A 26,357-nucleotide genomic window follows, 5' to 3' on the forward strand; every position below is an offset into this window, starting at 1 on the left:
CTAAAGCTTAAATTCAACCAAGTCTTCACCATACTCAGGGGACCAACTTCTCCCATCTCTCTGTAATACTTAACTGACGACAAGATATTCTCCAGTGCTGGACTAAAATGACCAAACTTCAAAACTTCCAGTACTGGATACGTAACAATGAATAAGATTTGTGCTAATGACACACTGACATCTAATGCAGAGGCATATCTATTCTGACGAATCAGAGTTCTACAAAAGAAGAAGGTTCAAGGTTCAAGGATCTTTATTTGTCACATGCATAGTTATACAAGTATAACACACAGTGAAATGTAGCCTGACACGCTCCTCGACATGTGTAAAAATGGGGGGGGGGGGGGGGGGGGGTAGAGGAAGAACATTATATATATATATATATATATATATATATATATATATATATATATATATATATATATATATATATATATATATATATATATATATATAGTATATACATTGGGTAAATGTGCAGTAGTAGCAGCAAGCAGGTGAATTCTGTACATTAATATGAATAGACATCTGACTATTTTACAGAATAGGCAATATAAACATATTTAAAATTAAAGGAATTTGGAATGTACATTGTGCCTGGGTTTAGAGTGTTTGAAAGAGAGTCCTGTCTCAGTCAATTATAGAAGCAGAAGAAGATGCAGAAGACGCTTTATGGTCCATATTGAAAAAACACGCATTTACCACTGCACCAAAATCCCCAATTAAAATCCCTCATGTCAAAATCACCATATATTTTATGGAACCAAAAGGTACTACACAACAGAAAAAAACGTCATCTTATTCTGCAGTATAAGATGACAGCACCTTATTTTTTTGCGCACTGAATTTTATTCCAATATTGCATCGCTTTATTAGTATAATAGCACAGTGCATTACACTGAACTGCAAACGGCAACTTTTAATAAAAGATTAATACTTATAACAGGATGTTACTTTCTCAGGTATTGCTTGCTATACATGGCTTTCTAAGGTAGCACACTCAGCTGGTGTAACACAGTACAGCACATGTTTGGTTCTGAAACATTTTTAAAACGGCATTTACTTCAGAAACATATAAACCAGATAATAGAAAGTGGAGTGAAGAAATCTTTTGCACAAAATTATTGGATGATTTGTTGTTGTTGTGTTTTATTTATTTTATTAATTGCGCACCAATTATTAAATTAATTGGGTTATGACAGTACATCAATCTATCTGAATAACTAATTTATAGAAATTTAATAGGGTTACAGCCCATTTAAAGAGGTTGATGGGTTATCTACACTGAAATCGTTTAAATCAATAGTCACTGTAGATAATTCATAAGAAACAACCTAGCGTGTCTTGTTTGCATTGTAGGAGCGATGAACAGAGTATGTGTTTGCAACAGTGATGCAATGGAAGCTAGTGTTTTTATGTAGCGCAGATTTGTGAGTGGCAATTAAATATTCATATGAACTACCTAAAACCAACATATCGCATATTCCTACTGAGGTCCAAAATTAGCTTTTCGTGCCATTGCTATTTCAGTGTGCTCGTCTTTGTTGCGCATAGTGATGTTCAACTTGGTGACATCGTCCACACTGCAAACACCTAAGTATTCATACTTTCTTCAGAGGGCTAACGAGCTAGCTAACAAGTACAACAGGACTATTCCGCCTGAATTTACCTGTGACCACACATTCGTAAATGAATGAAACGATGCGGGGAAAAAACCCGTCAACATAAGCGAATACATTACCGAAGGCAACGTTGACATGCTTATTCCACCTTAACCATATATATCGAGACCCTCTGAACAGCGAAGCCATACTTCTCTCCCCTTGACCTCGTACGGTGACAGCTGTCAGAGCCAGGAAAGCTACGTCGAAGGGTTATGATCGACAGCATTTTCCACCAATCGTAACCGGGGATAAGTTTGCCAAGCCAATGAAAACGAGGCAAAAGCGGGATATCCTGTGCTTTTACTTATAAATGCTCTTTCAGTCTGTACAATCATTCACTGCCATGATTTTAAATGAAAATAAAAAACGTAAAATCATTACGTTAAAAACCGAGGTTAAATGGGCAGTCTGTTTTCTGTTTTTTAAATTAATGGCATGTTGTCAGAGTTGGCAAATGACCCTAAACAGTTATCGTATTAAGTCAGTTATTTGTATAAGTGAAATAAACGAGGATAATAATTAAAGTGATTTAAGTCACCCGAGTAAATAATAAAGTTGTTACGTTGACCTCTTGTCGTCTCCTCTATTCCCAGCAGCATCACTGGTACTTCTCAGCATCCCGGAAGTCCAGCATCATTTTCTCTTTCAGGAAGAGAGAGACGCATCATCGCCAGAGCTTTGACAACAACGGGGACACTGGCAAAAACATCGGCCAGGCCGGCAGACATTCACTCTGTTTTGCAAGCGGAAATCCAATGAAAAGGGTACCCTTTTTAAATTCAGACTAAAATAACGCTCGTGAAAATCTTTGGTCTCTTTTCTCAGCCAGACAGCTAGCTGTCCGACTAGTATAATGTTTAGCTAGCTGGTGACTTGACAGGACATGGCCTGTTCACAAGCTAATATTAGCTCCTTAGCCATAACAAATAAGATTAACTCCAGGCTAACTGAGCTCGTTTTAAAGGGCTGTGCTCTACTTTAGCCGTTGTGTGCTGCCTTCGTCGTGTTTTGGTCGAAGCGGATCAGTGGTCAGACGTTGTACGTTAGCTGTTTAGCTTAACCGAGCATCAGTTTATGACTTAGACTTGCACGTTATGTTTATCAGTCCAGGGTTGGGTGTATAGGAAATGCAGGGATTTAGGGTTTGTCGTTTTAGCTTGCTTCGCAGTTACGGAGATGACTTGGTGACCGTGATGCTAAGCAGCTGCATCATTCTTCTTGACCACGAACAATAGCCCTGACTGTGCAGTTTAAAGTCAGCTGTTTCATCACAGTGGTGGGGCGGTTTCTTCATATATGGGGGTTTATACACTCGTGAACAATGTCAAGAGATTATAATTATAATGTCACTGATACCTCTGCTTTTTCCTATTTAACACTCTAGTTTTTCAGCAGTGTAGTACTGCATAAAATGTATTTAAAGAGATGCCCATAGCAGAGACACCATTTTTCAAATTATGGTTGTGTTTGTTGTGTTTCATTCACCACAGTGAATGAAACAACTCATATGTAGTTGAAGTGCAGATTTCAGTGGGTTGAACAAAAAGAGCATTAAAATGTGAGGAACTAAAGCGTTTTTTTAACACAAGTCCTTCATTTCAGGTGCTCAAAAGTAATTGGTAATCAAATTAAGAAAATAAAATGTTCATTTCTAATACTTGGTTGAAAACCTTTGCTGGCAATGACAGCCTGAAGTCTTGAACTCATGGACATCACTGGATACTGGGTTTCCTCTTTTTTAATGCTCTGCCAGGCTTTTACTGCAGAGGTTTTCAATTCCTGTTTATTTGTGCGCCTATCTGTTCAAAGTTTAGTCTTTAACAAGTGAAATGCATCCCCGACTGGGTTAAGCTCAGGTGACTGACTTGGCCATTCAAGAATATTCCACTTCTTTGCTTTAGTAAACTCCTAGGTTGCTTCGGCTATATGTTTTGGCTCATTGTCCATCTGTATTATGAAATGGCGCCCAATCAACAAGCAGACAGTATCTCTGAACATCAGAATTCATTCATCTGCTTGTGTCCTGTGTCACATCGTCAATGAACACTAGTGTCCCAGTGCCGCTGGCAGCCATGGATGCCCAAGCCATCACACTGCCGCTGTTGTGTTTTACAGATGATGTGGTATGAGCTTTTTGACACCCTCTCAATCCTTTATTCTTGCCATTATTCTGGTAGAGGTTGATCTTGGTTTCATTTGTCCAAAGAATGTTTCTCCAGAACAGTGCTGGCTTTTTTAGATGTTTTTTGTTGTTGTTGTTGTTGTTTTTGTTGTTGTTTTTGTTGTTTTTGTTGTTGTTTTAGCAAAGTCCAATCTAGTCTTTCTATTCTTGAGGCTTATGAGTGCCTTATACCTTGCAGTGGACCCAGTGTATTTACTTTCATGCAATCTCCTTTATGGTAGATTTAGATAGCAATACTCCTATCTCCTGGAGAGTATTGTTCACTTGGTTGGCAGTTGTGAAAGGGTTTCTCTTCACCATAGAAGTAATTCTGCAAGCATGCAACAATGTTGGATTCCATGTACGTCCACGCCTTTTTGATTTGCTGAGTTCACAAGTGGTTTCTTTCTTTCTCAGGATGTACCAAACTTTTTCATTACTAATATTGTAGCAATTTCTCAGATGTTTCTTTTTTCTGTTTTCACAGCCTGAGGATGGCCTGTTTTTGTCTGCTTAATCGATAATGACATATATACTCATGGCAACTTTATTAGGTATACCTGTTCAATTGCTTGTTTACATAATTACCTAATCTGTCAACCACGTGGCGGCAACACATTAGCTATGTAGACATAGACAAGGTGACATGCTGAAGTTCACACCAAGCATCAGAAAGCGGAAGAAAGGTGATTTAAGTGACTTTTTGTGATTGTGGTTGCCAGATAGGCTGGTCTGAGTGTTACAGATATGGTTGAGCTAATGGTAATTACCTCCACATCCATTTCTAGGGTTTATAGAGATTGCTTAGAAAAAGAGAAAATATCCAGTGAGCAGTAGTTCTCTAGGCAAAAATGCTTTGCTGATTCCAGAGGTCAGAGGACAATAGCCAGACTGATTCAAGCTGATAGGATGGCAACGCTAACTCAAATAACAACTTTTTACAACCAAGTTATGCAAAGAAGCAAAATTTGTTATAGGTTTGCTACACCAGCAGAGGACCACATCAGCTACCACTGCTGTCAGCTAAGAACAGGCAATTGAGGCGACAGTTCACACAGGGTCACCACAATTGGAGATTGAAAAAAAGATGCGTCATGACTCATTTTCTGCCGCAACTTTTGGATGGAAGGGTCAGAATCTGGCTCAAACAACATAAAAGCATGGATCCATCTTGCCTTCTGTCAGTTGTTTGGGCTGATGGAGTTGCTACAGTGTGATGGATATATTCTTGGCACACTTTTGACCAACTTTTAAACAAAAAGCCTGTTATTACTGTATTATTCCATTTTTGATGACCGTGTCCATCTTTTCATAACCACAGTGTACCCATCTTCTGATGGCTGCTTCCAGCAGGATACTGTTCCATGTCACAAAGCTTGTTTATCTCGAACTGGTTTCTTGAATATGACAGTGAGTTTACTGTACTCAAATGGCCTCCACAGTGACCATATTCCAATCCAATAGAGCACCTTTGGGATGTGGTGAAACAGGAGATTCCCACCCAGTGCAGCCAACAACTCTTCAGCAACTGTATGATGCTATCATGTCAATATTGACCAAAACCTAAGAGGACTGTTTCCAGTAAAAGAGGGTTCAACCCAATAATAACTGGTAATTAATCAAGTGGTCTAATATGTTTAAAGCAAGGAAAAATATGGAGAGAAATACATCTCAGAAGGGGTTACAAATGCGTAGGATATGATTCACTAGCGTAAACTAAGATTTACAAATGTGTGCAATGATTTGTTTGTAAGCACTGGCTGCTTTTCCCAGCGGAAGAACGTTCAACATGTAAAAGCAGATTATTGAAACTATATATTATATTTTATAGGCTATTGTGTAATGTCTGTAATTGGTAAATCACATTTTCTATGTTTTTTTAGAAAAAGAAATGTTCACTTTTTTTGGAAAAAAAACCCCGCTGCCCAGATGTCCCAGTTTTGCACTGGCACTTGAAAGCAGCTGGCAGCATTCAATTTGTCTTAAATGTGGGCATGCGACATGGTTTGTGCGTATTAGGCGATTCGTTCACATGCATTTAAAGTTTTGTAAGGGAGCGACAGAGCTGTTACGTGTGGTTTTACACATTTGTACGAATAGAAAGGTTTTTAGAAGTCAAAAATTTGGGATTTTTGATCTAAACTTAATATATTGTGTATAAGTGATCAGTATCAGTTTACATGTACGTATTTGTGAAATAATTTTACTTGTGCTCAAACTCCTTTGTATTTGTGTGTTGAGTCCTCAAAAGTTACACACAAATCATTTCACACATTTGCAAAGCTCAGTTTATGCTTGTTGTACGCCTTTGCAACCTTTTTGAGACATATTTCTCTTCATAGAAAAACAAATGTTAATAAACTTCCTCTTATAGAGGTGTAGCACACTTGGTTCCTGAGAAGCAGTGAGCCTATAGTCTATAGTTGAAGAACCGAATTTTCCAGTTTGATGTGCATATTTAAACATTCAGCACGACTGCATGCTTCTTCGCTCTGTGGGAGATACACTTGTGTACACTTTTATCTGTTTCAGGTGCAGAAAGGGTAAACATGGTGTCATCACTTTTATGAGTGGGAGAGAAAGTCAGGCCTCCGCAGATCTTTAGTGTAAGTGCAACTGCTTTATCATCTCAAAGTCTGAACACAGTGTCAACAAAAGGATTGCGTGTGACTCAGGAGTATAAAAGCTAACTGGCATGAAGCTTTATGGCACGTCATTGCTTTGCAATGTACAAGTGTCAAGGAAAAACATGCCAGCAGAGCATAAAGGAATTGAGACACTTGGAATCATTTGATTCTAATAAATTGCATCATGTTGGAACAGTTTTTGTGTTAAATGTTTGCTTTTTCACTCCATACTTATTTCTGTCTATGCTGTTTTCCCTTTTCTAGACAAATGAAGTGACCAACAGGAAACAATGTCATCGTTCCAGGTGGTGGATTCATCGCCGGGCAGCAGTGTCAGCGTGATGGAAACATCCAACTTTGCCCACGTTATCTTTCAGAATGTGGGAAAGAGTTTCCTACCCCAGGCACCCTTGGAGTGTCGTTACACCCTGACCCCTTACATTACTCCCCACCCCAAAGACTGGGTGGGCATTTTCAAGGTACAACATGCACGCACACACACACACACACACACACACACACACACTACAGCTGCTATTACTCAGACCACGCTTCAAAGACAAAGGCAGGCATAATCGGTTAAAGACCAGACGTTTGTATAATAGGAATCATTTGTGTTACCGAGACATACTTAGTGAATAAAACAATTTCCCGCCCATTATACGAGTGTTTTTTGACATGGATTATGTGTTAGCGTTTTATTAATTGGCCATAGGTTTGTACTTGGCACATTAACACATACATCCGCCTTGAAGCTAATGGCTGAGCTCTTCTCTACATGCCTAAAACCTCACCGCAAGCTTTGGTGTGGTTGCTCTACATGCAGAAGGAGGAAGAGTGTGCATGGTGGGCTGGTTACAGTAGGTCTCACTGGAGGGGGCGACGAGGCAATCATTTGGTACTCTTTATGAACCATTCTGATTCCTATTAAGAACACACACACTCTCTTTTGGCATGTTGGCTCACCATCTCTTTCCATCCTTTTCGCTGCTTCCTGCTAAGCAGCATCCCCCTGTGCTCCGTCCTTTTATCGGGGCCATCAAATCTCACACATAATTAACAGGAAATGCGAACGAGGAAGCTTAATGTCTCGTAAAGTCAAAAGACAAACATTTTATCGTTGTTTAAGAACTGACTTCAAATCCACCAGCTCAATTAAAAAGGAATAAAGACGCCGCGTTTATTTGGAAAAAAAGTCGATTGGAAAATGTAATTATTGTAATCCGTGCTAATGAAACCTGTTTGATGGTTAGAGCTTCATGGCAGGGAGCAAGCAGACCACGCTTCTTTAATCCTTTTGACGTATACGTCTGTCTTTTGTGTGTGTTCACAGAGATGTTATTTTACAGCAGCAAAATCTCTGCAGTATCAGTGTATACTGTCTATTACAAGAATATTTAACCCTTTCAGCTAATAATTATTCTTTTTTTTCTCTTTTTCTCAGGTAGTCAAGTTTAGCATTTAAAGGGGTTTTACAAATGGTAATGGCCACTGGAAATCACTTGAATGATTTTTACCTCCTTTTTCCTCAGTTTGGCGGGTTTAATTTGTTTGTTTCTGTTGGAAGGATTACTTCCAAGGGACTTAGTTAGAGGTGATTAACTTTTGGAGTCAGTCAAGATCTGGCTCCAGAAATTAGTACCAGGATTTTGTACCATTGTGAGCAGAATTGTACATTTAATATCAGCTCTACATACATATCAAATAGGAAGACGCCTTGAAGTCCTAGATATTCTTTTTGATCTAGAAACTCAGCTTGTACATGGCACAGAGAGAGACCTCAGAGCCTCTGGCAGAGGTATGAAGTATCAGACTTCCCCTGCATGGTTTTCACTGGGTATTTGGAAACTGTAAGCTTGCTTATTTTTTTAAAAAAATGACTGTTTACATTTGACTTTTTCCTCAAACTTCTTGAACTCACTGTTGAATACCCTGTGTTTGAGTCCTGGAGTCAAAGGAGCTTGCAAAGAAAAGCGTCTGGACTTCTTTAAGTTACTTGAAGACGTTTCACCTCTCATCCGAGAAGCTTCTTCAGTTCTAAGGTCAAATGGTGGAGAGTCCCAGATATAAACCTAGTGGGAGTGTCCCCCCACAGAGGGACAAAAGGACCCCCTGATGATCCTCTAATCGCCTGAGCCAAGGTGTGGAACTGGGTGTGGGTCCCAATCAGCCAGAGTTTCGGGTGAGTTCATTGTGAAACCTGGCCCCACCTTATCATGCGAATTCCTGAGGTCAGATGGCCCAGGGTGTGAGTGGGCGTTAAGGCGTCTGGGAAGGGATCTCAAAACTGGATTATAGATGGCAGAGAGTTGGTGTCGTGAAAGAAGCCATCTATGTCCACTGTGAGCGACCATCTTTGAACAGAGGCGGTGGTTTACGACACCAACTCTCTGCCATCTATAATCCAGTTTTGAGATCCCTTCCCAGACGCCTTAACGCCCACTCACACCCTGGGCCATCTGACCTCAGGAATTCGCATGATAAGGTGGGGCCAGGTTTCACAATGAACTCACCCGAAACTCTGGCTGATTGGGACCCACACCCAGTTCCACACCTTGGCTCAGGCGATTAGAGGATCATCAGGGGGTCCTTTTGTCCCTCTGTGGGGGGACACTCCCACTAGGTTTATATCTGGGACTCTCCACCATTTGACCTTAGAACTGAAGAAGCTTCTCGGATGAGAGGTGAAACGTCTTCAAGTAACTTAAAGAAGTCCAGACGCTTTTCTTTGCAAGCTCCTTTGACTACGATGACCTGGATGACTGAGAACCTTCACAGACATTTTGAGTCCTGGAGGCAAAACTGTTCCACAGAGATGACTCAGAAAGAGAATATTTTCTTCCTCTTACCTCCGACATCCACAGGCGTTGAACGCTAGAGAGACTGAGTAATGAAGCCGAGAGACCGAGTAACAAAGCTGACTTGCTAAGAGGATGACTCAGGTGGCTCAGAGAGGCAGTGCTCAGTTGAGTTGTGTACAGACACCCCCTAGTGGTCGAAAATATTCATAGCCCACAATAAGGATCCTGCTATAACAAATGTGCTCCTAGATGGTGTTGCATTGAAACAGTACTCACATACACAGTGAAGATCAACAGTTCCCATTACAATCAAGCTTGCTTAGTTTTCTTTCTTACTTATCTCTTTGCGTCACTGAAAAACATTTCAACATATTTGTTTTATTTGGCTACTGACAGCCTGATTTAGTTTGATGTTTGACTCACGTGCACACACACACACACACACACACACATTCATCTCCCTGAAAAGCCCCGTGGAGGTTTTTGGTTGTGGCATGTCCGTTGGGTCGGCAGGGAGAAACCCGTTGTGTGAGTGTATAATTAAAGTGTCATCGTGCTGTTCCCTCACACCTTGGATGAATGATTGATAGCTTCTTTGCCTGTGATTATTTTATAACACCACTCATCTGTTGGAATGCCACACCATACCTAACCAAGTGTCAGTCAACTTCACTCTGCAATTAGCAAAATTATTTATGTCTGTTCTCTCTTAAGCAAATACACATGACCACACGAACAAACCTGGCTGGAGTCCCATCGCAGTCCCGCTTCTCACTCAGATGCTGTTGGGGGTGGAAGGAATGTTCTTGGCAGCAAGATTTCACGTTGACAATTACCATTTGTTTGGAGTAGCATTATACGCAGCGTAATGTGGTTGATACGGCACACACTGCAATTACGTTTCGGTGCAACAACATTATCAAATCTGAAAGCCTGACAAACGTTTTGAGTAGCTCGGGTGATTTACTGTCGTCACCTGAAGCTTCTGTGTTTTGTTTTTGTTGACTGTTTTTTTTGTACTTAAAAGTCATTTAATGATTTAATCAGTTAAAAGTCAGTTATTTTAACATTTTCCTACAGAAATAGTTTTTTAAAAACTTGGCTCATTAAAAAGAAAATCAGCAAGCGTTGCCTGTTGATCATCTAAGTGTGATATTCTTTGGTTAACTCTTCTTTTTTTTCTCTTTTTGTTTTGTCTTTTAAGAAAACAAAACGTCCTGCACTTCCACAGGTGGTTGACTTCACCGCAGCTGAAACGTAGTTATGTAATGTCACAATAATACATCGCGTACTTATGAGTACGAGTTACAGCGAGGTATGCATGTGCGCGTGCGTCCAAGACGGGGCGCGTGCGCGGCTGTATGTGACAGATTTACAATGCACGGAGCTGAATTGGGACAGTCACGACGACCTTTCATCATCTGTCTTCTAACAACACGTGAAATCCAGGGAATTACATTTCCCTTCTCATTTTCTGTAAAATTTTCACCTTATTTGTATCCACGCTCCCACTCCCCCCCCCCCCCCCCCCCCACCACCACCATTTCTTTGTGGGCTAGTCTCTGCAGCCCCCACGAGCCCACGATTGTATGCAGACGAGCCCCCCTTGCCCTCCCACCCTTTTCTCACACCTTTGCTGGCCCTCTTTTTTGTGGGTCCAAAAGGGGCAGGAACTGAGGGGAAGGAGTGAAAGGGGGAGGAGGTGTGTGGAGAAATGAGGGGTTTTAAATGTTTCCATTCTTGCTTTGAACATTGGATGTAGTCCTCCAGAATGCTTCATCAAGCATCTTTTCAAATCAGATCTAACGATTAACACATGTTTGCTGGAAAATTTGGCCTTCTTCAGCGTGATTTGAACTGCAGCACACAACTTTTACACTGTGGGATCGTTTGTTTATTTTTGTTTTTAATGTCTCCTCAGGTGGGTTGGAGCACAGCCAGAGATTACTACACCTTCGTTTGGTCTCCTATGCCTGAAAACTATGAACCAGGAAGTACTGTGCACAGGGCTGTGGTGTTTCAAGGTACAGCGCACACACGCACGCACACTTACATACTATTTAAACCACTATACAAACCCAGGGTATTCCAAAGTTACTTCTCCATTTTACAGTGCATATAAAAACCAGCACTTTTATTTAATAAGGGAACATGACCGCAAACTGAGGCCTGGGACCTGAGCACCTCTCAAACCACACACAGACACACACACACACACAGACAGTTGAGAGCCTGCAAACTGGTTTTACTGGGCCTGGAACGGTCAGACATTACACAGTGAAAATATGAGAGCACGCTGCGGTGTGTCAGGAGTCAGTAAAACCGGTTGGCTTCTGGATATTCCTCTACTGCCCTAGAGGACCAGGGCTCACACTTGAATAATGTGCTTCAGTTAGTTTCCAGTGTAACCTTGGAATGCTCGAACCCAGCATATATAATGTATTTTCTAGCTAAATCTTCTGCATAAGTCTTCTCAATGCTGGCGATTTTTTCTTTCTCTGCTTTGAAGCAGAACAGTTGGATGGATATTTGGGGTGATATTGTAAATATAGGTAGTCTAGAACAGTTTTGAGCAGGTTTGGTCTATAAAAGAACCCATTATGTTAATTTCCAGCTGCGTGTTTTTATTCTTGGTCTATAAAGAAGGAGCTTTGCATGATTCACAGTTTAAGTTCTTCATGCTGCACCTGACACTTAAGCTTTTATTTCAGGAGATATATGTGTATATGTGAACGATTATAAGGAAGGACACAACATGCCCCCATTACGTGCCAACATTACGTTCTTTTTTCTTTGCTGTGCAGGTTATTATGTTCCTAAATCTGATGGAGAGTTTTACCAGTTCTGTTACGTCACTCACGCTGGTGACATCAGAGGAGCCAGCACACCCTTCCAGTTCAGGTCAGCCACGCCCACCGAAGAGCTGCTGACTGTTACTGAGGATGACAGCAACTCCGACATACTGGTCGTCACCACCAAAACGGGCCTGCTAGAGGTAGAATGCACAAAATGTTATTATTTATTTATTTCCCCAGTTTTCTTAATCCCTCTGGTCTTGAGTCACCAAACAGCGATCTGCAGTGTAACTGACTATAGAATCAGCACTCTAAATAGGGAAAAAATGAGAGGTAAATGTAATAAATTGCAGAAGACCAGAAGATAAACGTGACCAAAAATCCCCTTCAAATTGAGTCGATCTGATTTTTTTTCTGCTTCTCCTTCTGCCTGTTAGCGTGTGGAGGAAGCACAGCAGGAGCGCAGGGAACTGCTGAAAGCTATGCGTCTCCTGCAAGAGGAGAAGCAACAGTTGCAGGAGGAGCAGAAGCGACTGGCCAGGGAAAGGGAGCAGGAGAGGGAGACGTGCTGCCTGCTGCGGACACATAACCAGGTTAGAGGTAGTGGGCTAAGTTTTGAATAGTACAGGATCCCACGGAGGGGGAGGGAAACCTGTAGGGGCAGTTGTGGCTCAGGAGGTAGAGTGGGCCATCCACTAATCAGAAGGTTGGTGGTGCAGTCCCCAGCTCCTGCAGTCCGCTGATGCATTCATTGTGCATGAATGTCAGACAAGGAGCTTAGGCCTAGAATAAAGTCAGAATGTGTGTGTGTGAGTAAGTGAAAAGGGGCTCGTAGTAAAAAAGCACTTTGAGTTCTCAATTAGGAGTAGAAAACTCCTGTATAGGTGTCCATCCCAATTAATGAATCTAAAAATAAATAACTGGTATTTCTCGTTTTTTCTTTTCGTTTTTTTTAATTTAAAAATTGCAGTTAAATTTGGAACCCTGAGCAATGTTCCCAGCCTTAAAATAGCCCACAGGTTTTTATCCAGTTGTGACATGACAGGCCTACGTCAGCAATGTTGGATTAGCCCCATAGCCTATATCTCTCATCTGCTTGTTGTCATCGCCAACAATGATGAACTTGTTTTAATGTCCGATGGTAACCTCAGCCAACCCACAAACCAAGCAATTAATATTCCTAACGTTAAGTAACAGAGCTCATTCTGTCTTCTGTTTAAAAGTCAGAAGTTTTATTTAGAATGGTATTTAAAAAATCCGAAGTCTTCACTCGCCCTAAGCCCCGTAGTAGCAAAAATATTTGGGTATACTCAATAGAGTTCAAATGTCCGTACATGGATAAAATAAATAAAGACGGTAAAGGTATATATGCAACCTTGAGACTGAAGAGAGTTAAGACAGTTTCGGTGTGTGTGTGTAGTTGTATTTAGTGTATGGGTGTGTACAGGTGAGTGTGTAGATGGACACAGGCTTGGAGCCAGTTCCTCACCAGTGATCATAGGTCTGAAAACTTCAAAGGGCTAAATTTATGTATAATCTGTTTCCATGTTTGACAGACACACAAAAAGCTGCTCAGTGTGTGTGTGTGTGTGTGTGTGTTTGTGCATGTGTTTGTGTGTGTGTGTCTTTTTCTCCCTCTTTAACGACCTGACTCAGTGGGCCAGAACGGAATTGGGACACAGTTTTTCTTGGGCATCTGGCGTCAGGGACGATGCCATCGCAACCACAGAGTGAACAAACATGACGTCAAACGCACACACACACCCACGTGCATGCGCCTGCACAAACTCCCGTTCCCCCCGTCCCCTTACGCCGTCACATTCACATTCAGGTTCTACACAACAGGGCCCCTCTAATGTGCATTTACACATGCACAAGCATGCATGCACACACACACACACAAACGCACTCATTATGCCACCCGCTTGCAAACCCTTTTAGTCTGTGTGTGGAATGAGAGGAGGGTAGTCCGCAAAACCGCCTGTCTGAAAAAAGAGCCCTGCCCAGCCTGAGGGACAAACACCACTCAGTCACGCGATGCAGTGGCCACTGCTTTCTCACTGTCTTATTTTCTTCCCTCTCGCTTTTTTTTCTCTCTCCCTCAGAGTTTCTTAATTGGCATGACGAGGAAATAAATTTTTAATCCAAGTTAAAATTATACGTTTAGAAAAATCTGTCAAAATGAATAAAGTAAAAAAATAAAAAACTGTAAACCTCTACACCCAGTTTGTCCGCTATGTCCCTCACACCTTCTTCACTCACTCACTCACTCACTCACCAGGATGAGTCACATTTTAGCATTTTATGAGATTCTCATTTGATAAGCAGTAGCTTGGCACACATGCCCAAAAACAGTCACCTCAAGCTAGCTCAATAAAAGTAGGAGAGGGGAGTTGGCAGAGAGAAGTGAAACCCAGAAAGTTGCCAGGTTTTTCTGAGCTTGAAGCCAGTCTCTTATCGCCCCCTAGTGCAGCTTCCTGGTGTAAGTCCACAGGCTGCTTTGAGTTAGTCTGTTGCTCCTTTTTTTCCCCCTTTTTTCTTTCTTTTTTTTTTTTATGAAGGACAAAATCGCCATAAATTACACACACACGCTCTGTTATTACCATGCTGCTTTTCATTCAACAGGCATGTCCATCTGCAGATATACGACCTGTGTGAATAGGGGTGTGTGTGTCATTTGTAAAACATTTACAGTAGGTGCGTTAGCTCGTGGCTCGCTGATGAAAATATCCTTTGAGTTTCTTAACGTGAAAACATAAGTACATATTTTGTGGCTGCTAATTTTACGACTATACTTTTTATAAGGTCTTTACGCACTGCTAAAGTGCTTCCCAAACGCCAGCCGTAAAAATCATACAGTAATCTATGCAGAGCCAAGCCCAGAGGGAGACGGGCCTGAGTATGCGTTGGAGTGTGCATGTGCACTCTGTCTGTCTCTTGTATGTCCTTGACTGTGTAGCTGTGTGTCTGTCTTTCCTAGTGTGTGAAAGAGAATGGGTGTGTTAAGGGCTCATACTACAAAATAAAGTAAGGGTGTGTGCACAGGTATGTTGTCCTGTCACAACCAATATTAACTATGCATGATTTAATGTCGTTCACTGCTAATTCGCAGCAAGTTCAAACAAGGTATTTCCTCTGCAGGCACACCACACGGAGAAAACAAAACTGATATCATGTGTTGTTTGATAGCAGTAAATTGTTTTGTACTTCCACTACAGAATGCTACTGAACATTTTTTTGGAATCTACATAGTTATTCTGTGCTTTGTGTCCAACAAAAGACTTAATGAGTCATAACTTGTAACCAGTTATATATGAGTGATGAGATAAGGCTTTTTTGAACCCCTAGAGGGGAATTCACATGTTACAGCTGCACTAGAAATATGCCGTAGAGGTCGAGAACAGTAATAAATAATTAAGTACAGTTGTGGTCAGAAGTTTACATACAGTCATCGTGGGCACAAATGCAATGTTAATTTGGGGCTTTTAATGATTTCTTTCAACTTTTTACAGGATGGCATGGTTGCATATTTTAGATCTTTAATGACAAACAAGAATTGGATACACAAGTTGCACAGACTAAAAAAACTTTTAATATTTGGTTAAATGTCCCTTAACAAATAATACCTCCATCAGACTTTTTTTCTGGCATAATTCAGATTAATATTTGACCACTCTTCCTGGAAAAGTTTCATTTAATTTGGCTGGCTTCTTGGCACAGATCTGGCATTTAAGCATAGTCCAAGAGTTTTCAGTGGGATTGAGATCAGGACTTGTGGGAGGCTATTCCATAAATTTAATACAATCCAAAACCAGTTTTGATGTGTGTTTGAGATCATTGTTCCATTGGAACATACATGTGTCCAAGTTGAAGAACTTGAAGGTACTCCTCTTTCATTATACCATCCATTCTATGCAGTGTACCAGTATGACTGGCAGGAAACCAGCAACCGAGCATGATGTTACCACTACCATGCTTGACAGTTGGTACAGCATTCTTAGGTTTGAAAGCCTCATCTTTATTCCTCCAGTAATCTATCTTGTCTATCTTTGTTTTGTGTGAGCATAAAAGTCACATGAGACGATGAAGGCATTATGTGACATTAGTCCATGTGGGCAGCTACAAATTTCAGTCAAGTTTGAAGGTGTCAGTTTTGGAGCAGAGGATTCTTTCTTGGTCAGCACCCTCTAAGTCTATGCTAATGTAAAACTTGCCTCACTGTGGACAGTGGTGATTTGTGTTTCCTGGGTTGATCCTGAACATCCTAACAAAATTCCTGTCATCTGAGGGTGATAGTTCCAAACCTTGGTAAAGACACAGCTGAGTTACATACAGTTGTTTGAGCTGATGCTCTTGAAATCTGTAGTTCTTTGCAAATGTCTCCCAAAGACCCTCCCAACTTGTGTAAATTTAGACTTCCCTCTCTTCACTGAGTTCCTTGGACTTTCCCATTGTTCTGACTAACGATCAGTCCAATAAGTGCTGTCAAATAAATGCTTTTTATGGCGAACTGAAGCTACAATTTGTTGTCAAGATGATGTAGAACCTTCAGTACCACTTCACAAAATATTTAAGTGAATGCATGTATATATTTGAGCTACTTTTGACATGTTTGAGAGAAGGATTGGGGAAAATCCAAAATAAATTCAAACTTTTACACCCAATTCTTGTTTTTAAAGTCCTTAAAGATCCTGAAAAAAGGACAGTTAAAGAAAATCACAAAAAGTCCATAATTACCATGATGTTCGTGGCCAAGAGGAGTGTTTGTGTGTGTTTAAGCTTCTGACCACAACTTTTGATTTAAAAAAATATATATATTTTTGCTGTACAAATGATAAGAAATATATAGAGACAGTAGTATTTGAAATATAGTGAATGGGTTTGGCAGGGCTATAATAGAGCTCTTCAGCTACTAAGATTGACTTTAGTGGCTGTCAGGCTGATGTACAGCTACCTCTGGCCCGCAGGAGCTGCTGCGTTCTTCACAAGGCCTGTCAGAAGAGAGGGAAGAGGTAAGGCGGAGGCTGACAGAGGCTACGGACCGGGTACGCCAGCTGGAGGAGGACCTGCTGGGAGTCACTCAGAGGGGCCTGCAAAAGGAGACAGAGCTGGATTGGTGAGTGAAGAATGGCAACATGTAACCATCAGTCATCCATTTGAAGACAGACTGTTTACATAAATCTAAGCGAGCTTAACATCAGCCTCACAGATGTGGAATATGTGTAGAATAGTTTTGCATGCATGTTTACTTACCAGGTTTAAACACGCCTACAAAATTGTGCCAGATGCTGCACAGGAATATGTCAGCCTGGCTTTAACATGTTTCACTGGCATCTGATGGCTCTTATTTGATATTTTCTGGCCTTATACACACACAGATTATACCCATCAGTAAAGCCATGTTTAAGGTGTCCACTTAATCACTAAATAGATTTTTGTAAGAAAAACTTTAGATTTATAATATGAGACACAAGAAAGCACTAAAGAAGTTGTTTTTCAATATGTCTTTCAGTCTGCGTGATCGCTTAAAGAAGCTGACAGCAGAGAGAGACAGTCTGGAGAGCCAGCTGAAGAATGAGAAGGATGAGCGAGATCTTTATAAGGTGAAGAAGTGTTTTACAGGAAAGACTGACTTTTTTTTTTTTTTTTTTTTGTAGCAGCCGAGGGTGTGTTTTTGTCTGCATTCTTACTTGACCCATTCTGTTTAACTGTTTCGCCATATGTGTAGGCCCACCTGCGCAGCACAGAACTGGAGAACACTAAGCTGAGCGCAGAGCTTCAGATGCTAAAGGCGGTGGAGCTGAACCGGGAGGTGACCATCGCTCAGTTCCAAGAGGAGCTGGAGAGGCTCAGGGCCTGCGTTGCACAGAGAGACAGCCTGGAGAAAGAGCTGCTGGCACACAAAGCTGACAAAGTAAAAGTGCTTGTGCATATTATTGCTGGCAACACTAAAGTAGTACTCAAAATGTAAACAAAAGTGTCCACTAATCGCAGGGTTAGCATTTTGATGGTATAGCTTTAGTAAACTCAGTTGTACTATATTTAAATTTCTTCTTTCTGTCTTTAGGCAGAGCTGGCCCGTGTACGTGAGCAGCTCCGTCAGGCTGAGGAGCAGCTCCAGGCATCCCGGCAGCAGGCCTCTCTGCTAGCCTCGGAGCTGCGTGACTCAGCCAGTACTCGCGACCACACGATGACCGAGCTTTACCGCGCCCGCTTAGAGGCCGACAAGCTCCGTGCCAGTTTAGCTGATGCCCAGGCAGAGTGCCAACGCATGGAGAGCCAGCTTGACCGCATGAGGAGCACTGCACAAAAGGAAGTGGTCAGTGGTCGACTTCCTTAATATCTGTCCCTGTGTTTAGGGAAAAGAAGTTTAGGGAAATGTAGCTAAACATGGAAAGGAATTTTCACACTTTTCAGTTTTATTTAGATGGATGATTTTTTTATATGAGAGCTGAGGACAACCGATTTAAGCAAGAGAAATTTGAGCTGTTTACCATTTCAACAAAGAACACAGTTCAAAAAAGATTTTGGAGTTGAGCCTTTTTTTGTTTGTTTATAATTTATTGCTGAACAGTTTGAACTGTGTTAGATTACAAAGCTCCTGCCTAAGTCGTTCTGAGTCTCAAATATTTGTTATATTAAAATGGAGCTAAATAAATTCACAAATACTTTTTTTTGTTTGTTTTTATTTAATCAATTTTTTTTAACACTGTGTGTTCAGGGTGTTGGGACCAATGGGGACATGACACCCAGCATGATTGTGGTGTCAGAGGCAGAGGCTGAGCTGCAGAGGGAAGTGGAGGAGCTGAAGCTGCGTCTCCACATGGCTGCTGAGCACTATAAGGAGAAGTACCGGGAGTGTCAGCGCCTCCGCAGACAGGTGGCCAAACTGAACACAGTGGAGTCCCAAGGGGTGAGTAATTTTTAGCAATGCTCATCAGGCTGAAAAGAAACATTTCGTTCAGTTCCATATGTGCCTAAACCAGCAAAATTGCATTTCATTGATGTGTATATCTTTGCAGGAGCCAAAGAGAAATGCATCTACTGAGACAACACTGGAGCCACTGACCCCTAGTCCAGAGTCACCAACAGGAGGTACATACATTCAGATAAAGGGCATATTCCATCTGTCCATTTTCTGCCATTTATCCAGGTCTAGGTTGGGGAGACAGCAGAGATGCCAAGACCTCCTTCTCCCCAGCCTCCTTCTCCAGTCAAGAGATGTAATTTCTCTAGCATTTCTGGCTGACCACTTCAACTGCCTCCTTTCAATGTGGAAGAGTAGCAACTCAGTCATTCTGAGTGAATGACTGAGTTCCTTACCTTATCTCTGCGAACCTGTATTCACAATCTCAGTTTCTCACGACCATAGGTGAGAGTAGGAACAAGATCAATCAGTAAATTGACAGCTTCATTTTCATACTCGGCTTTCTCTTTACCACAACAGACCAGTTTGGCATTTGTATCACTGCTTATATCGCACCAATCCACATGTCACTCTCCCCTAACTGGTGAACAAGACGCCAGGATACCTAAACTCCTCCACTTGAGACAACAAATCATTCCCAACCTGGAGTGGGCACTCTACCCTTTTTCAGCTGAGAACCACAGCCTCACACTTGGAGGCACAAATTCTTAACCTAACCACTTCATATTCAGCTAAAAACTGCCCCATTGTAAGCTGGAGGTCATGGCTTGATGAATTCATCAGAACCATGTCATTTGCTAAAGCACTGTTGCCTTACAGTTCGACTCCACCATCTGGCTTTTCTGTGTGGCGTTTGCATGTTCGCCACATGTTTGTGTGGATTCTTTTTGGGTACTTGGGCTTTTTCCCGTAGTCCAAAGACATACAATTAGTGGGGTTTGGTTAATCAGTGATTTTATTTTGCCATAGTTGTGAATGTAAGTGTGCATCATTGTATGTCTATCTGTGTTAGACCTGCGTCAGATTGGCGACCTGTCCAGGTTGTACTCACCTCTCCCCCTGTGGTAGCTGGGATAGGCTCCTTGATAAAGATAAGCAGAACAGAGTGAGATAAGCATTATTGGTATGTTTTTGGTCATTGTAATTCTGGAAGACCCATCCAAGATCCATCTTCAGTGTTCTGGCTGAGGGAAGAAGGTTCTTGTCCAGATCCATGGACCCATCTATGGCCCCTCAAGGCGGAAAGTCATCCTGTGTCTTTAGCAGAAAAATAGCCACAAAACACAATGTTTCCACCTCCGTACTTGACTGAAATCAAACACCTAATTTTTATTTTGGCAGTCTCTTTCTCGTGTCCTTGTGCACCTCTGGATCACTTCTGCCAGGCTGCAATAAGTTCGTTCATAAAAACTCCACTCTGTACCCTTGTACTTGTGCTGCTGCAGATTTCTCCACAGGGTTTCAGTGAAAGACCCACTGTTTTCCACCCAGTGCCAAGGAGCTGAATTATGGTTAATGCCTTCAGCTCATATTTCTCTGTGTAAAGCTCTTTACACTTAAATAGGTTTAATTGTAACTTTGTGTTTTTACAGGAAATATAGCTGCTGCAGTCCTACAAGAAGCTGTTGAGATGACAATCACCCCAGACGTCAGCAACAAGGAAGTCACAAATGCCGATACTCAAGTGTGCACAGAGAAGGAGGAGCAGAAGACACTGAATACACTAGAAGAGAAAGCTGAGGTGAAGGTTGAAAGTCAAGTTAAACAAATGGATGATAATGAAAAAGACAAAGAGAATGAAAAAGAAGAGAGGAAGGAGAGCCTGCCGGAAGAGAGCCTGAGGATGGCGAGCTGGGTGGAGGTGGAGAACGAGAGGCTGGGCGCTGAGGAAAACTGTGAGGTGGAAGGGGCCCTGAATATGGAGGAGCTGAGGGACGGTGCCGAGGAGCAGGGGCTGCTGGAGGTAGAGGAGAGGTGCATGGAAGAGGCAGAGAAGGAGCAGACTCGTTCAGTGGAAGAGGAGCTGGCAATGATGGAGGAGAAATGGAGGGAGCAGTGCGCAATCAACGAGACACTCAAACAACGGCTGGCTGACGAGGAGGAACGATTCAGAGTAAGACACAAAGACATAACCTTAAGATTAAGTAAAGCTCAGAAAGAATGTGATTGTGAGGGTGTTGGGTCTCATTCCACAGCAAAAAGTAACAGAAATGAGATATACTGGTTAAAATAAATACTGACAAAGTACAACTTTGAGGACATAATTTGCAGTATATTCACAATATACAGATTTCACTATACAATTTTAATAAATTCATACAAATTACAGAAACTGAGTTTATTCATATTTTTAGCATCAACAAAGGAGTGGTTGCAGTTTTACCTGCTAGACTTGCCTTCATGTTCCAGCACCTTGAAGACTAGCTGTATACCGCCACATAGTGCAGTTCCAGTGCAGCGCTCTGTATAGACTTCCCTGGCTTTGCGCAAACGCCTGCTCCAGGAGTTCAGTGTTTTCATCACTGGTGGAATAGCAGGCGTTCTGCTGCGTGATTTGTCAAGAGCAGATCCTGTTTCGAGAAATTTGCCATGGATTGCATAAATTGTGTTATGCGCTGGAGAAGTGTAGTCGGGGACTGAAAAGCTTCTTGGTAAGTAGGAAATTTTGCAATGCTGCTCCGGTGTCACTTGGCAGACCATGGGCACAAAAATGATATGCTTACAAAAACTGTAAAACCAAAACTGTCATATGCTCATGGCCTCAAGTCTTTCCAAATAAAACCTGGAATGAATTAGAAAAAACGAAGTATATAGTGCATTTTGGGACACTCCTGTATGTTATATATCTATAATCAGTGTATAACAAATTGTTAAAAATTGCAATAATATCATATCATGCGTGAAGTATTGTGATAATATCATATTGTGGGGATTTGTACCTCTACTATTGGTAGATTTTTTTTCTTTCTTTCTTTTTTTTAATCTTCACTTAACATGCATGGCTCCCTCTGTGCTGCTTTCATTGTCAAATTCCGTTTAATGCTCTTTTATGCACAATCTACCATTAAAATAAAACACAGCTGCCTGAAAAACATTGTTGTACCACGGTCTGCTGTGCCATGCATAAACACTTTAATGTAATACCCAGTCATTCAAATGGAATTTGCTGAACCACAAAGCCTGAAGAACAACAAATGTCTAACTGCCCTACTACTTACAGTATGGACCATACCTTCCAATGGGTGAGCCAGCATGTGTGGTATGCTGGCATGTGTGCGTGATTCAGTAGAGACCTTGCATTTTGAATGTGAACCTCCACTAAAGTACCAAATAGCATTTAATCTCCATGAGTGAGTGTGTGTTTATCGGCGCTGTAAATACGGCTCTCCCTCAACTTTGATAGAGTCTCCTGTCTGGGGCGAGCACCCCGGGTCCCAAGCTGCTCTTAATGGCCCCGGAGACTGACAACTGAGGCAGCCGCAGAGCGGCATGCTTTACGGCTGTTTACATCAGCCACCCAGAGGAAGAAGAGAGGGAGAGGAATAGGATGAAGTGTGTGGGGGGGTGCATAGTACTACATTGCTGCGGACTCCCTTCACCTGAACTTAACCTTCTAATGCCGTGCCGTAAATTTATGATAGAAGGAAAACGCGAGAGAGGACAAAAGGAGATGAAAGAGAACAAGTGGGGGAAGCAAAAGAAGCGAACAAAATTTAAGAGAGAAAAAATTGGGATAGACAGATGGACATGAAGCAGAAAGAGAAACCATGGGAAGGGAGGGAATCTGGGACCTTTGAAATGGGGTGAAATTAGAGAAGACGGGCAACGGGCCATGTAAACTATCCCACAGGGTCAGTTCTGTTAGAGGCTAAGAGATTTACTACGATCCCCTGGTCCGCTTCAGCTTTATGTTATGTTATGTGTTTTATAGCAAGGCCCACACATCTGAGGCTGCACCAGGTGAAATTAAAACCAAATATTTTCACTTACCTGGCTGTATGAAGGCTGATTTTGGTCTTCTCAAGTTGGCACAAAATAAAAGCAACAAGTAAAGAGGTTATTATCAACTAAAAGCTGTATGAATTGTATGAATAAAAATACTGGTGGCCACCAATGCTATCCCATAGCCTAATACTAGATAAGAGCACCTATGGTATCAATTTGAAAAAATCCTAGGCCACATCGGCCTCAAGTTAACGCGTAGACAGCATTTTCAAAAAACTTGACCTCTGATCCTGACTTTGAGGTCAAGATCAAAATCGTTCAAACTGGTCTGAGATTTTCAGTAGATGCACCTATGGTATGAATTTGAAAATCCTATATTGCATCGTTCTTAAGTCATCATGTTCACAAACTTGGGTGTCCATGCTACCCCCGCCCGGTGGCGTGATGAAAATACTCCTGAGCTGTACAGCCGTTCAGCGGTATTGTACAATTAAGGGGAAAAAAGTTGAACATTATTAGTTAAAACTATGGTTGGCAATTAAAATTATTGGCTAACCATACAGATTGGCAATTAGAATAAAAATAAAAGTTTTAGAAAAACTGATAAAATTGTTACAACTAAACAAAAACAAATTCTATCAACACATAATAGATTAAACGAGCCGTTATTAAATTGAGCCACAGCTAAACGTTGAGGATGAAATTGCTAATCTGAAAATAATTGGTAAGAGTAAAGTGTAGGCAAATCCTGGTTTTAAATGAGTTTAAGATAATACAGTTGAACATGAGCGGAGCTGTTGATAAAGGGATTCTTGAGCCCATCTTACAGGTCTGTACGTCAAATGAAAAAAAATGCTGTGCTGTGAGTTGATTGTCTTTATCTATTTCACTAGGTCCAAATGGCAGAGAGAGCCAGCGAGGTCACCGAACTGAAACGCAACCTTGCCCAGGCTCTCAGAGACAAAGAGCAGTTACAGGAGGTAAAGATGCCACCACCAGTGTTCTCTAAATGAATTTCAATGCAACATTGTTGCTTTAACAGCAACTCAGCACTTTCATTCAGGTTTTCCACTTGTCTGCACATAAATTGTGGCCATATTGGCCTGAATTAAACTAGTTGTTATGTTATGTTATGTTATGTTATGTTATGTTATGTTATGTTATGTTATGTTATGTTATGTTATGTTATGTTATGTTATGTTAATGGGCTAGACAACTTTATGGTTAGATATTGTTTTTGTATTTGTATCCTTTGTGTCACTAAACTTAAAAAAATTTGTTTTAAATTTGTGACAAAAGAGGAGAAAAATCAACTGTCACCATGGAAATCGGTCTAAAAACAGTGAAAATGTTAATGCACTCTCTCCACACATAGTGCCCGAGCACTGTAGAAACTTTTGCATACTCTGATTTCTAAGCAGGCACAAGTAATCTATTCATTGCAGGTAAAACTGTGCATATTTCAACAATGACCTCAACTTAAGGTTATAAAACTTTAGCCTCAACATAGCTCTTACTTAGAATCAAATTCACATACTTAGACAATGTAGACTGAGCTGAAGCCCAGACCAGTATCATTGCTTTCAATTATAGGAGGTGTATGAACCATTTCCATAGCTTTTTCTTCCTTACTCAACACTCCCCACTCTCCTCTAATTAATACATCTATACTTGCTTCTTTCGCCCACTGGTACAGTGCCATTAGATGGTGCAAATGCCACACAACGTGTCTGTTTCACCTTCCCAACCCTGGTTTAAATGTTAAACCTGATAGCAGCGCACTAATGAAGTCATAAAGGGAGGAGATCAGGGAGGAATAGGGAGAGTAAGGAAGGAGTTACAAAAAAAAGGAGAGGGTGAGTGCTTCTATCAGCAAAGCCAGAGCAGAGGGAGCCAGAGTCTGACACCCATTACAGTAATGAGTAGGGTACTAATGCGCTTGCTTCAGATATAATCACAAAGGGCAGAAACAATGTAGACGGGAAACTTAACTCTTAAGATGAAAGCACTCACCAACTGTGAGAAAGGTTCTGCTGAAATGTTAACTGATGACTTATAAAACTGAGACTGACTGTGGTTCTGCGCTTATAGCATCAGGAGGATATCCAGGACTTTTTAAATGAGGTGTGGCCGTGAAGTGTAAAGCTTTGTCGCATCTCTTCTGTAGCAGTTGCAGCGTTACATGTCCAGGCAGAGGGAGCAGGAGGTTGCTGTTCAGGGTGCTGAGGTCCGGCAGCCAATGGTGTTGCGCTACCCTCTGCCCTACCCCCAGCATCCCTCCCCTCCGCCGCTGGTGCCGCAGAGGCCCGCTGAGCTCCAGTACGGCAATCCTTACTCCACCGACACCACAAGAGGTCGGGTCAGAAACTGAAATGATTTACTCGCACTCTGTCCCTGCTGCTCCCCTGCTGCTTTAATGTGTTAATCTTTTTAGATCGGGAGGATGTTGCACTTTCCCCTGAGCACGTGTCCCGTCCCCCACCTGAGGCTCCATCCTGCACCCCTCCCTGCGCACCTCCGATCTCACCGTCTAGCCCGGGTCCGGGAGCACCAGGCTGGGATCGAGAGGTGGTCTGCATCCAACCGTCCCGCAGTACAAGTCCCCCCGAGACCCTCGAGCATCCACCAGAGGAGCCACAAAATGTGAGTAGTGGTGTATCTAGCTCAAAACTGAAAAACCCATTGTTGGCTGAAATTTTATATTTAGTGTATGTAGTATTGTTATATATAAATAATGCATTGTATTTCTGAATAAATACAAAACCATGATTGGCAGCATTAATTGACCTCTCTACATAACTTTGGAGGGATATTTTAAATCACTGTGACGCGATCCCAGCCGTTGCTCTCCTACACCGGCTTTTTGTTGTTGCCACGATAATCCCGCGTTTACTTCACCTTTCTCCGTCTCTGGAGGATTTCTCCCTCGCTAAACGAAGGGAAATGCAGCTTGGCCTTAAAAGACGGTGCTTTGAACTCATTTGCATAAAGCTCTAATTAATGTCACTCCTTCAGAGCTCAAGAGAGATGAAGATAACAAGAGCTGGGGGAGAGTAATTAGAGGAGGTTTTGCATAAGGACAGGCAGAAGATGAGTTAGAGACTGTCGGATAATGGGGCATCCTTGTTTACTGTCACGTAATAGAAACGTAGGTACACATAGTTTACTAACACACGCTTCATTTACTTTAGTCGCACTCCTTTCTTCCTGTAATTGTCTTTAGAGGTGGTGTTCATTAAAGCATTCAGATCTGTGAGCAAATAGTGGAAATTTTCTTTTTCGTTGTGTGTGTGTGCCAAAGGTGGGAGATGGGGCTCAGCAGTCCTGTGATCATCAGCCCAACAGACGCAGTGAAACCAGGAGCAGCTTCTGCTTTGACTCCAGGTATGACATTCATTTTCAACACAAGGTGTCCTAGAAGACACGACACATAAAG

The 26,357-nt window shown here is 41.7% G+C and overlaps 2 protein-coding genes across 4 annotated transcripts in view; one reads left to right on the forward strand and one right to left on the reverse strand.

The window, feature by feature from the left end:
• hibadha (3-hydroxyisobutyrate dehydrogenase a) overlaps nucleotides 1-2,348 on the reverse strand; it is a 23,506-nt gene extending 21,158 nt beyond the window's left edge. The window contains exon 1 of one of the 2 annotated variants that reach the window (XM_085149533.1): nucleotides 2,233-2,348. In XM_085149533.1, the coding sequence (XP_085005659.1) occupies nucleotides 2,233-2,263 (31 nt within the window). In that variant the 5' untranslated portion in view covers nucleotides 2,264-2,348. Of the gene's footprint in view, nucleotides 1-1,741; nucleotides 1,884-2,232 lie in introns of those variants that run through there. The other variant, XM_085149532.1, reaches the window with a different exon arrangement.
• tax1bp1a (Tax1 (human T-cell leukemia virus type I) binding protein 1a) overlaps nucleotides 2,307-26,357 on the forward strand; it is a 26,049-nt gene continuing 1,998 nt past the window's right edge. Inside the window, exons 1-17 of one of the 2 annotated variants that reach the window (XM_085149522.1) lie at nucleotides 2,313-2,428; nucleotides 6,358-6,431; nucleotides 6,717-6,931; nucleotides 11,175-11,277; nucleotides 12,058-12,248; nucleotides 12,486-12,641; nucleotides 17,016-17,164; nucleotides 17,561-17,651; nucleotides 17,777-17,962; nucleotides 18,116-18,367; nucleotides 18,770-18,961; nucleotides 19,071-19,143; nucleotides 20,569-21,089; nucleotides 23,815-23,901; nucleotides 25,089-25,275; nucleotides 25,356-25,564; nucleotides 26,223-26,305. In XM_085149522.1, coding sequence (XP_085005648.1) covers nucleotides 6,743-6,931; nucleotides 11,175-11,277; nucleotides 12,058-12,248; nucleotides 12,486-12,641; nucleotides 17,016-17,164; nucleotides 17,561-17,651; nucleotides 17,777-17,962; nucleotides 18,116-18,367; nucleotides 18,770-18,961; nucleotides 19,071-19,143; nucleotides 20,569-21,089; nucleotides 23,815-23,901; nucleotides 25,089-25,275; nucleotides 25,356-25,564; nucleotides 26,223-26,305 — 2,669 coding nt within the window. In that variant the 5' untranslated portion in view covers nucleotides 2,313-2,428; nucleotides 6,358-6,431; nucleotides 6,717-6,742. Of the gene's footprint in view, nucleotides 2,429-6,357; nucleotides 6,432-6,716; nucleotides 6,932-11,174; nucleotides 11,278-12,057; nucleotides 12,249-12,485; nucleotides 12,642-17,015; nucleotides 17,165-17,560; nucleotides 17,652-17,776; nucleotides 17,963-18,115; nucleotides 18,368-18,769; nucleotides 18,962-19,070; nucleotides 19,144-20,568; nucleotides 21,090-23,814; nucleotides 23,902-25,088; nucleotides 25,276-25,355; nucleotides 25,565-26,222; nucleotides 26,306-26,357 lie in introns of both variants that reach the window. The other variant, XM_085149521.1, reaches the window with a different exon arrangement.

The sequence above is a fragment of the Neolamprologus multifasciatus genome, chromosome 22, assembly GCF_963576455.1.
Source record: "Neolamprologus multifasciatus chromosome 22, fNeoMul1.2, whole genome shotgun sequence".
NCBI lineage: Eukaryota > Metazoa > Chordata > Actinopteri > Cichliformes > Cichlidae > Neolamprologus > Neolamprologus multifasciatus.